General features: G+C 41.7%; 1 protein-coding gene across 4 annotated transcripts in view; it reads right to left on the reverse strand.

Moving 5' to 3' along the window:
* Nucleotides 1-12,849, reverse strand: part of ece1 (endothelin converting enzyme 1) — a 516,542-nt gene that overhangs the window by 12,232 nt on the left and 491,461 nt on the right. For 2 of the 4 annotated variants that reach the window (XM_061041176.1, XM_061041175.1), the window contains exons 3-5: nt 6,028-6,114; nt 3,357-3,495; nt 1,120-1,332 (exon numbers count right to left, since the gene is read on the reverse strand). In XM_061041176.1, the coding sequence (XP_060897159.1) occupies nt 1,120-1,332; nt 3,357-3,495; nt 6,028-6,114 (439 nt within the window). Of the gene's footprint in view, nt 1-1,119; nt 1,333-3,356; nt 3,496-6,027; nt 6,589-12,849 lie in introns of those variants that run through there. The other 2 variants (XM_061041174.1, XM_061041177.1) reach the window with 2 other exon arrangements.

The following is a 12,849-nucleotide window of genomic DNA, read 5'->3' on the forward strand; positions in this document are numbered from 1 at the left end:
CAGATTACAGCAGCTGCGTAGAAGTGAAACTGAGCTTTGACATTTCACCAATTCATCTTAAAAAACCTGCAAGCCATGCGTCTCTAATTTAGTGAACACAACCAATGAGTAGCTATAAGATGCTTCATATTACACAGGACATGAACCCAGAATGTGACACAAACAGCAAATCATGATCAAATACCGCTAACATGATTTTTTTAGGTTCTGCTGTGCAGTGAGATAATCATCAGAGTTGTGATAGCAGCACTGTACACAAGAAGGCAGATTTTTTAAAATGAATTATAAAACATTATTTTTGTACTTCTTTTTTGTACTTTTTATCTAAAAGCAAAAAGTTGTCGCTCATGTTTACAAGAACCAAGTGCTCCATAAGTGAAAGATCAATATGTACAAATGTCCTTTTTATATGAATTGCAATCACATGAGAACTCATTCTTATATTATGTAAAACATCTGTAAAAGGTTTTCGGATCAAATTCTTGAAATGTCCCTCTCAATGTGCAGCACAACATTTCATATTTGTCCTTTTCTCAAACAGATTAGAGATTATTTGGCAGGATTTTGCAGGATATTCGAAAGTAAACCATGTTGATGCACCCTGCACTTTGTTATTTATTAATACAAAAATCCACCTGCATCAGTTGTAAAGGAAAGTGTGATGATGTGGAGCAGGTGTTTGGTCAGTCAAGAAAAAAAAGTGGGAGGAGAGTTTGAATTTGTCTGGGTTTTTTTTGTCTGTTAGAAATGACTTGTATAATGTATGCAAACTCAAAGCATGTGAACATTTCTGCTAAACGTTAAGCAGCAAGATCATAGCTTGAATGACTGACCGTCACTTTTTATGATATTTTGAAGTTTTAAACTTCAGACGGTCGCTGTAAGGCCACCATCAGGACTACTGGCACACAAAGCCAGTACAGGAGGATTGGCTTTGTGCAAAGTTTTTTTTGTGTTAGTTTGGAAAGGCAGACTTCCTGGTAGGAACAATAAATACAATAATGATGAGTTTCAATGATTTGTGAATGAAAAACAAACCAGTTCAGCCAGCTGAAGAAGAAAAGGGACACCAAACCTTTGCTTAGAGCACTAAAGATGCCCTCAATCAAGGCTGCTCACCTAATAAATGCTTCATCACATTCATGTTGTGCTCCCAGAGGTTGCTGAAAGATCCCCAGCGGGATTTGCCCTCAGGAAGGGGGTTCTTCTTCACCCAACCCCCGCATGCAAAGTTGTAGAAGTCGTGGCAGGGGTCCACCGACCGGTCCAGAGCTCCCATTACCACACTGGCCACAGTGATGCACGGCTCTGTGAGGCACAGGCCCGGGTGAGCTGCGGGACAGAGATTTAAAAAAAAAAGAAAAATAAGAGAGAGTTCACCTTTCCCCCTCCACTTTATACGGCCTCGCATGAAGGAAACACTTAGCAGGAAGGATGTTTGAGGATAATCCCAAAGTATTTTCTGTTCGGACATCCAAATATGCATGAGTCTTCAGACCATCTGGAAAATGTTAGTTCATCAGAGGCAACAGCCAAGACACACAACCTGAGGGGAAGTTTCTACTTGTAAAAATCCTTATCTGAAAGCTGAACGTTGATTATTTTGTTTTTTAATTTTGGAGGTAATGTCAAATATTAAACTTTGTAAATCTTATTGTGTAATTTTCTGATTAATTAGAAGACCGTATGATGAAGAGACAGAATCCTGGATAACCTCATCAATTTATTCAAATCATACTTTTCCTTTTTAAAGAGGATTTCATTGGCCAACATTGCTTCCATGCTTGTGCTGTTGGAGGATTTTCTGTGTAAGTGGAAGCTGTCGGAGGTCCAGCCAAGAGACTTTTGGCTGCCATGTGCTGCTTTATTAAGTCTAAACACAAACGCTGTTTCACAGGAAAAGCTCTTGAAAACCAAAGAAAGTGTTTTGAGAAGTTTAAGTGAAAGTCATTATAAGGAAACGGTTCAGTCCAGTTCCAGGGGACTCAACCCTGACTTACAGTCAAGACTTTAACCATCCGCCCTTATAAGGTAAGAAACAGAGACGGAGCCAAAGTTACGAGCAGTGATGAGGTTAGAAGCCTCTTGAGAATTCATCGTTGTTCCTTTTATTATTCCAAAGTGTGATCTGACATGCGGTGCTGAATGGCAGGAAGTGGCATTAAGTTTCCCAGGGTAAATTTTGAGGAAGCCGGCACAGATGAGACACCGCCTGGATGTGATGCTAAATCCACAAGCCCTCTTTTCCATAATGAATAAGCTCAGGGGAGAGATTTAAAGTTTGTTTTTAGATGGCTTAGCTGAAGGTGGGGCTTTTGTTTGAAAAGAAAATAAACTGCACATGCTGCGTTAAATAGCACGGCCCTGCAGTTTTCATTTGGATATATAAATAAAAGAGATACGTGCACTTTCAAAGGTAACAGCCTCAGGATGTGTAGGGGATCTTTCTGCAGCCTGGAAAGTTCATTACTTTCTCTGTCATACACAGACAGCCTTGATAATGGGACCAGTGCTAGCCAGAAAACAGATCACAAAGACTGGAAAACAACTTTTACCCATGAATTGATTACGGTCATTCAATTTAACTTTTTATTTAAATGTTTTAATAACTTTAAATCATCAGCTTTAACGTGGAGAAAGTCCAGGGTACCTCCTCTGCAATGTTTGAATTATGTTGTTCATACCCGATTTCCAAGCCCAGTAGCGTAATACACACAACGTAGTCTTTTTAGATTATAGACGGTATAGGGCATTGATATTTAGAGAACATTAAATGTAGTTTTTTCCAGCGATATTACAATTGCAAACAAATTGAAATCATGCAAAACTTTCTAGAACTGAGGTGTTCTATGATCATCTTAATAATTTTTTTTATGTCAAATGGATAAATGGATAAAACTGAGTCAGAGCAGTAATAAGTCAATCTATTTCTCATCTTGATATTCTGATCAAATTAAACCTTTTTAAAATGTTATCAATGTATTCTTGGTTCATGCAGATAGTGAACCAATGTGTCCTCACTCCAGCAACAAAAGGGAGCAGGAAAGGGAAAGCGGGTAGACGGTAAATAATGGATGCGACTCCAGGGAGGCATAAAAAACACAGCACACACAAAAGTAGCTTACACTTTTTTCCTGACTCCCTATGTAACACTCGTTGAGACCTGCTGTAAGGATGGGATGTTAGCCAGGCAGCAGAAGGTTACAGTAACCCTAAAAGTAAGAATATGGGTTCTCTCTAAAAATCCTTCTGCAGGTATGTAGATGTCTGGTTTGGTTAAAAAACGAGACGGCAGGTGTTTCTTTTCTGAGCTTGTCAAAATGCTGAGTTCAAATAAGACTTGAAAAAGAACTCACCCTGTTTGTAGAAGACCCCTGTGGTGATGAGAGATACGAACAAGCCTGTGGACACGACACAGAGTAGAAACAGCAGCCTGCTCTCATTCTGCGTCCTGTGGGGCCAACATGTGGGGCCTCGGCCGTGCAGGAGATTCACCTGTGAACACACAGACACACCATTAAACCTTATAAGTAGGCTATTTCAGTTACTCTTGTAAAGCTGTTTGATCGGTTTTTTTTTAGAGGTTTAGCATGATATGAAGACAAAAAAACCTCTTCTTTCAGCACACCCCCTTTATAATGAGACTTTATATAACTATTACATTGTGGAGAATGTCGTCTATAGTCAAGCAGCTTCTCAGATATTTGATGACAGGCTTGGTTTTCGAGGCACAATGGCTTCTCTATTATGGTGCCTTTCACCCTCTTACACTGAAAAGGTTACTCATTCTTCTATTGTTCCCTCGCTTCTAGTTTAACATGCCCTCATAAAGGACGTTTTTCCTTTTGGCCCAGATTAAGGGACAAGAATCCTGTTGAACCATATCTGGGGGCTTTTGTGGTTCACCTGAATATGACGGAAAAAAAAAAAAAAAAAAGAGTCAAACAAGGACAAGAAACGGGATATTAAAAGAGTCTGAAAATGCTCAACGGAGTTTAAAAGCTGGAGGAAAGTCTGTATTTTGTTGTCGGGGATTCAACACTTTCTGAAAATTAATGATTAAAGAAGTGGATCTTTAACAAGCACACCCTTCCCCTGTTCTTTTTTCGGCTGCATGTTTCTTTAGTAAAGGCTGCCAGGGGAATTTATTTCCTACAGGAATGAATCCAAAAGACCAGTCACAAATCTCTCACAGGGTCACGTTCAGCACTCCGCTCAGTCGTTTGAGAATCCCCGGCTGTAAATGAAAGCCAGGTCTTTGGACCTCACACATATCCTGTGGAAGTCAATTACCTCTGAAGTGTATATAAATAAAGATCCGATTAACTTCTATTAGCTCAGACGAGAGTTTAACAGTCAGAGTTAATGTGATCAAATCTGAAGCCAAAGCCACAGTGGCTCCTTAATCCCGGGAGCTCAGCATGTCGCCTCGGTTTGGACCTGAACTGTGTTTCTGAGAGGTAAACAAAAAAAATAAATAAATAAAAAAAAATCACACTGCCAAGCATGTGCAGTCTCTCACAACAGCCTTTTATTATACTGAGAACCACAACACAATAATGAATGCAGAGATTTGTCTAATCTTGAATTCCTTTTGGTTGATTTCTGAGGAATGAATAGAAATGGCTGCACTACAGGATCTCAGCTCCTTTGTTTGGACCAGCAGTAGTAAGAGGAAAGGGATCAAAATGTCTACAAAAGAGCGTTCAAACTAATCACAAAGACTTTAAAAACAACAAGAGGACGCCTTTTTCATAACATGTTAGCGGCAATAAGGTAGTTTAGAGTTACTTTCAACATGCGACTTGACCACAGCATACACAGGAATTTCTACTTCATACTTTAAACCACAACAAAAAATTCAATGCATAGCCGTATTCTGAAAATAAAACCTTCTCTATATGAACTACACAACAGCACTACACTCTAAAGTGTAAGTGTTTGATTAAGAAATGAACAGTTTGCTGAAAGACTCATTAATTCTCTCTTGAAAATCCAGCAATCTCAGGTTGATCAACCAATGATTCACATTATGTCTCCCATGCACAGAGGTTAGGGGGAGTGACTCAGTCTGTCTGTCTGTCTGTCTGTGTGTGTGTGTGTGTGTGTGAGGACAGCCTTCTGACTGTCTGTTTTGTAGCCTGCATGTGTTTTGCTCAGGTCTCATCTTGTACAAGTGATCTTGATCTTAATGGGATTTTCAGATTGAATAAAGCTTAATAACACATTTGTTGGTGTTAGTTTGGCCAATTAGCTCAAAGTTAATAGATTTAATATGGTGATTTTTGGAGGCGTCGGTGGGGTAGTGGTTAGTACGCTTGCCCTCTGTACAGAGGCTAAAGCCCTCCAAGTGGGCAGCCCAGGTTCAAATCCGACCTGTGGCTCCTTTTCTCGCGTCTCTCCCTAATTTCCAAATCTATCCACTGTCCTATCGCTACAATAAAAGGCAAAAAAAGTGTATTTTGCATCACTAATTACACACAGATTTGGTTCTGCCAAAACTGAGTCAGCATGAGGCTTATTTTATGGCACATTAACTTTACAACAACCGCTCTACACTGAGGCATGAGATGGCAAAAAAACAAGCATAATCCCGGTGAATTATACGGACTAAAGATAGTTATGAAATATAGAGCCTTATTTTAATCAGGGCCTCCAAAGAAAACACGTTGTGTTTGAATAAGAACAGGATTTAACGTAAGTCAACAGAAACACAACCCTGGATTTGCTCTGCATGGACTGAGTTTGACACACAATGTTTCAAAAGACACCTTGATTAGATTCAGTGTTAAACTGATTTTTGTTATTTTATCTCTACTGATTCTTTACGAGTTTTGCTCAACACATTACAAAGTCAAATCAACACTAAATTAGCAGACGTCAATCTGCAATCATAGCCTTGTTTCTAAGATAACATATGCCTGAAAAGACTCCCTCTCTACCCTATAAGACCTTTGCATTTTTCCTGTGTAATAATAGCTTGCTGACAGGCTGTTTATTTTTAGTGCAGGGTGTTTGCATGTTTACCTGCATAGGTGATGAAGGGTAGACGTCATCCCCGGTGGAGTCGATCAGGTCCTCCTCGTCCAGCGTGGCTCTCTTATACGATGACATCTGAAAAGTTAAATGCAGAAAAGACTCTCTCAGTGCTTCCATGTTCCTTCTCCCCTCTCCCACTCATGTGTGTGAGAGAGTTTTTTTCTCTCTGTGTGAGTGAGTGAGTGAGTGAGTGAGTGAGTGACGTCTATTCGTCAGCAGTCTGTGCGGCTTCAGGGTAGGGTTTCCCTCTAAAATCCATCAGCAGGTATCTGGTTTGTCTGGTTTGGTGAACCGAGGTGACTCACTCAGAGAGTGTGTCAGTCCTCTCCTTTCACAGTCACTTGTGTGCTCCCTACAACCCCGAGGACACTTCTAACAGCCCCCATAATGTCTTGCTGATAACCCTGGGGGCAAACGTCTCAACAACAGCAGCCGAAAACCTCGTCCAGCAAAGTCCATGTAAGATCTCCTCGTTGGTCCTCTCACAGTTTTCTCGCTCTTCCTGGGCAGACTCTGTTTTTCTGGACTTCCTCCTCAGGAGGTATGCAAACACGGCACGAGAGAAGAAGAAAGAACTACTGAAAAACAGGAAGAAGCCCTGACTTGACTTACACGAGTGAGACTGGGTGTGTGGAACTGATTGTGTGCGTGTGTGCGTGTGTGTGCGTGTGTGTGTGTGTGTGTGAGTGTGTGAGTGTGCATTCTACAATGTGCTACCACTTAGATTTGGGGAGGGAACCTCACCGTTGTAGTTCACACCCAGTGTCTTTTCTAATAGGACATGAGGCTCTCGGGGGGGAGGGGCACACACAATATATCCCCCCCCCCCCCCCTCCTCCTCCTCTCACTACATGTTTGTAGTTGCTGCCCCGGGTTACCGTTACCTGATAGTCAGTTCGTCTCCAGTTTAACCCCTCACCCACACAAGCACTTACAAGTGGCATAAACACCGCATTTTAAATGGTTCATCATTGGAAGGTGTGCCAAACTTAAGTCACTGAAAGAAAGTAGAGATAGAGAAAGTAAAAAGCACGTGTGTCATCTCCACACTGCTAACAGTCTGTGCAATATATAAGCTAACTCTGCTTCAGATCATATTCACACAGGTCCCATGACCTCATTCATTTCTGATGGAAAATTCAGACATATGTGTGGCTGACCGTGCACACATTCCTGATTTTGTTCAAAAGTCCTTATTTCAAAAATACTGAAGAAGAATCTATCTTTGTCCCAACTAGTGTAGAAGGTGGATTTTAAGTCATTCTAAATATTAAAATATGCCCATCTTGGAGCTTGATAACTTGATATGAAGTCACCTCTTGTAGCTTGATCCTTTAAAAACATGTTGCTGCCACGTTCTCCTGTTTTATAAACAATCCATACATCCATTATCTATACTGCTCACCCTGTTTGGGGTCGCAGGAGCAGGAGCTGATCTCAGCTGTTATTGGGCGAGAGGCGGGGTTATGGGGTTGTGTCTGTTTCAGTCGCCCTGGGTTCTACATCGTGTATGGGTTTAAGCCTTTTTTTATTCACTTGCTCCTTGTTTTAGATTTGCTCTGCATTAATTACAGAGCGGATGTAACTGATGTGACTTAGAATTTAGGATTATTGTGAGTTCTGTGTTAGTTATGGAGGTTATGTAGGTCCAAAGTTTGTCTCTTTGACAGTTCTAATTAATAGTTGTGCCACCGTCTTACAATCCATCCATCCATCATCCATCTAATCGAATAACTTTCCAATGCCAACCTTAATTCAACTGTAACTACGCAGTCCATCATCAAATAGTTTCTTTGTTTTGCTTCCTGTTGCTCTGTGTTGTGCACTGGCTGCTCGGATGCTTATTTGCCTACCATTGTTGACTTTATGGCTTCTTGTTGTCTTCAATCTGTTTGTCAGATGCTTTCAAAACTTCCGGGCAAATGGCCGCTGCTGAAAATAACTAGAGAGCCTAACAATAAGATTTGTGAGACAGATACAAATACCACAAAAAATGTCAGATTACTGATGTGGCAGCAAAGATGCATTTACTGAATGATATTGAAAATAGACCAATTCATATGGTTTGTTGTTAATGCATTAAGTAGGCTGCTGTCTTAAGTACTCTAAAAAATAAGTATTTAACATTTTTATACACAGTCACCAAAATGTAGTTTGTATAACACGATCTTTAAATGTGTTTTTAATGGATGTTGTGTTTATTATTTGAGCCTTGTCAAAGGAGTATTTCTGTCACTGTTGGGATAGACCACAAAGATGATCTCATCTCATCTAAAGACAGAGTTGGAGAGCCAGATTGCAAAATAATAATTGGTGTGTTTTTTTTTTTGTTTTTTTTTTAAAAAGGTCACATATTACCCTCCCTTTCAAAAAGTTTAAATTAGTGGAAAAGGTCCCCAAAACATGTCTGTGAAGTTTCTTGATATAAATCCACTCTGATCCTGTATTTCATCATTCCTATAAACCCCTGTCTTTAAGCTCTGTGCAAAAAATACACTGAATCACCTCAGCAGTCTGTCAGCCTGAGAGGAATACAAAGCAATACACTGCATATGAAAAAAGAAACAATCCATTCCTTACTATATTTTTGCCAACAGAAATATGATCAAAATGTCAGATGTGTAGCCGAGCAGCCAACCCATGCCTCTGTTGTTGTATCAGTTCAATCTCAGTGTGTCTCTCCTTCATGCTCTGGCATGCATCTCGTCATGTAAACATCTACCGAGCACAAGACAAACCAGACACTCAACATAAATGTTTACTTGACAAAGACAGATTTGATTTTATTGGGAACTCGACTGGGAAGCAATCCAGTCGCAGATCCTGGTTTTATTTACGTTTCCACATGTTTCACGTCAACATGCCACCGAGGGAAAAAAAAAAAAAAAAAAAAAAACATGTTCCCACCACAAGCATTCCAGGGAATTCTAGGCAAACCAGGAGCACGGATTCCTGTTAAGTCTTGTTTTCTAAGAGGCAAGATGCGGAAATCAACTCCAGTAACACCAGGAGGAGGGAACTGCTGTCACCTTAAACAACCAAAACACAAACCAGAATCACACAACTAGCCTCGCTGTGATGATGTATTTTAAATTGTAGCAGCTGTCACAGACATGTCCCATTATCAGCGTATGAAAAGGGCCATCGGGATTAAAGATTGAGTTGATGAAAAGTGATGAACAATTCAAAACGCACACACAGGAAGAGAGGAGGGGGGAGAAAGTACGAGGCCACAGACGGTTTTTAGGGCACTTTCAATTACATAAATTGCATCAGATGACCTTTAGCCAAAGGCGAAAATGGCTTGATAGGGATATTGATGTGTGACTTTTTCAACACACACACACACACACACACACACACACACACACACACACACACACACACACGCACACACGCACACACGCACACACGCACACACGCACACACGCGCACACGCACACGCACACGTCATGAAAGGATCACAGCTGTTCCATTTAACAAATGGGGGAAGATTCATAAATACTCCAACTAAATCTTTACCCACCAAATCCTCATCTTGTTCAATTTAAATACAAATGTACTTTAGAAGTAACGTGTAACTGTATAAAGAAAATGTCCAATTAACATCCAATATCACGATCTCCTTATTGCTAGGATGGCTCCACTCTGTTATTTACGCCTTGTAAAGCACAAACGAAGTGTAAACCTGGCTTGTAATATCTCATATCGAGCTTATACTTCACTGGCCAAAAAAGTGAAATTTTTCCACCATTCAACGGCTATAAGAAGATAAAGACTTTTGTAAATCCGTCTTTCAATTAGAGCTTGACCGATTAATCGGCTCGCCGATAATATTGGCCGATTTAGTGAATTTAAGCAGAAAACACTTGATTGGGGGGAAAAATTAAAGAGAATGTGGATAAAAAATGAAACAGATTTCAAAGAACCCTATCTGAAGAGACAAACAAGTCAATTCTAATAAGTTTGCCAAAACACCTTCAGCAAAAGCAAACTAAAAGAAAACGCTGTCCAAAGAAGTCCCTTGAATAAAGTGTGTGGTCTGCTTTGGATCACGGTTCAGAGCAACACATTCGGTCCGCTCTGACACAGGCTGTGTTGTTGTCACACTCGCACATTCCTCGGCACACATGTACTGTTTTTGAACCGTTTCCTGGCACGGCGTCTGTGCAGATGTGGTTCAACACGCTGCCTCACAGATTGACCCCACTGAGCTGAGTCCCTGCTGCATGACAAAAAAAAACTCTGCCTTTCCTTTCCTGTTAACAATATTTGGTGACTAATATCAGCCGTTTCTGCCTGAAGTATCATCCCAATCCAATGTGTCATCATTTCTGCCTCTGTTTCCTAATCGCCTCATAAAGAAACACAGAACTACGGATAAATGTTCACATTTTTTAAATCATCAGCATGCATTAAGTTTCTGCTGATCTCAGGGTGTGCTGGAATACCATCTGTAAAATCTGTAACCTACAGAGGACTTCCTGTTGATGCACTTCATTTCTCAAAGTCACGCCATAAATGGCCATTGGGAGCCATTGGGAGCCATTGGGAGCCATTTGCAAAATACAAAGTGATGCATAATAATAGTCGGTGGTCAAGGCCAGCTCCGGACACTTAGCAGCAAATTTCCCGTCGTGTCCCAGAGTGCATGAAGATGTCTTTCCAAGGCAAAGCGGACAGTGTGAGGGGGTCAGGATCCCACGGTTCCTGGAAACCGACGCAAGGCCACGGCCCTCGAGTGAGGCTGTAAAACCACAAACATGCGTCAGTAATTCGTCACTGATCCTGCAAACCAGACGATTATTTGTAGCGCAGGAGGGGGGGGGGGGGGGGGGGGGGGGGAATTCCTCCAAGAATAACTGGAGCCTGTTTGCGTTTGGGGATTGGGTGCTGCGTTGGTTCAGACGCGACTGGTGTTTGACAATTTATCTCCCGAGGACAAAATGTGAGAAACCAGGAGACAAAAGAGAAGCCGAGGACTTGTGCAGCAGAATGGGGATGACGGGCACGAACGGAAGGAAGTAAGGCACAGGTGATTTATAGGGGTGTTTGACGTAGGCTGGCAGTAAACACATTCTGCATCTGAGGGAAGGCGGCTCACTAAACCACCATGTTAACCCAGTGAGATGCGAGGTCTAGAAGTGGTTTCAGACCACAGACGAACAGTAATTAAAGACTGCACAACAAAAACAATCTAAGTGACGATCTACGCCTGTGAGATCTCTGCGAGAAGAGGAACTGCTGCTGCTGCTGCTGCTGCTGTGTGATAGCCGTCATGTTTCTGATGAAATCTCACTTCTGCTTCTCGTGTTTGTACAGAAAACACACTCTTTACCTCTCTGTCACATCTACACCGGATCTGAACTTCCTCTTCCTCTCCATTTGAATCACAAATGAGGTCGGTAAAACATTCAGGGAAGGCCACAACTGCCGATTCAAAACATGACCACACTTATAATTACAACAAGATTTAGCAAGTACAAACAGTTTCTTTTGACTGAACAACATCTCACCTGAAGGATACGCACACGGCAGCTGTTATAGAATCCGTTTTTTTAACCTCAGGGAAACAAGCTGCATTGCACTGTTTCTCTTCACCTTCGACTTCAAGTCATAGTACAGTAACTGTCTGGTAAGTCACTATCTTTATTTGCAAATGAGTTAACCAAATGGTGTCTGAGCCTGTGGCCTGAATGATGAAAGCCATTACTCTTTTGCTTGTTTTGCTCTTATGACATTATCCAGTCTGTCCTGTCCCAACCTGCTCTCCAAATAGGACGGATGAGCCGGTCCAGTCCAGGGTCAGGAAACGTGCAGGTAACATCACCGCAGAGTGCAGACCCCTCACACACACACACACACAGGACACAAACTGATTAAACTCCTCCCCTCAGGCAGCCCACTGTCCGACAAAACAACCAGACACAAACAGTTTTGAACCTCTGATGAACCTGAAACAGTCAGAAACAAGACTGTCCTGGCCCAGCAAAAAAAAACAAAAAAAAAACTGCTGCACATTTGAAATATTGAAACAGCTCTGTCCCTTACCAATAAGAGTGTGTGTAACAGTTTAGGGCTTCGTACTGGAATGAGTAATGTTACAGTGACATTTCTTCTGTTTCTGAACAGGCGGGTTATTGTGCACCGGGGCTTTACGGTGAGAGCACATACACTGCTGCAGCTGTAAACTGTAAGCGAGGTCCCTGCCCCCCCCCCCCCAGTTATGTACAGTATGTGCTCTTGTGTGTATGGACGTGGCTGTATGTCCTCAAATGAACAAACAAACTAATTAGGATGATGACTTAAAAAGTGGACATTCATACATCAAAACAGTAAGCCGCTTCTGCTCCTGCACTTTATACTTCCACATTCAGTACCCTCCTGTGTTTCTGGCCTGAAGGCCTCAGATAAGACAGAGTCGTCTCGGGCTGCAAGTCCCGATCCATGATGTCAGTAAGGACAGCCCTGGAAATGTCTTTCTTTTCACAGCACAGAGACGTTTCCTTTGGCGAAAACACCCTGATAAAGAAGAGAGAGAGAGAGAGAGCGAGAGAGAGAAAAAAAAACTACTTTCCCAGGCAATCGGCTTTCCCTTGCTCCGGAGCGGGATTGTTAAACTAAGCTGAGGGCCGTTTACCAGAATCGTAACACTTTTGGTTTATTTTTAGTCTGCGTGTGTGCAGGGTTGCAGGCTGCGGCTCTGAAATTCTTTAGATTCCTGGTTGCCAGCGGACTCCAGGTCATCCGTTCTGTGCACGTTTCAGGTACTGTGACGTACGTGCAATGATCGAATATCCACCAGAAGGG

This window comes from Labrus mixtus, chromosome 7 (genome assembly GCF_963584025.1).
Source record: "Labrus mixtus chromosome 7, fLabMix1.1, whole genome shotgun sequence".
NCBI lineage: Eukaryota > Metazoa > Chordata > Actinopteri > Labriformes > Labridae > Labrus > Labrus mixtus.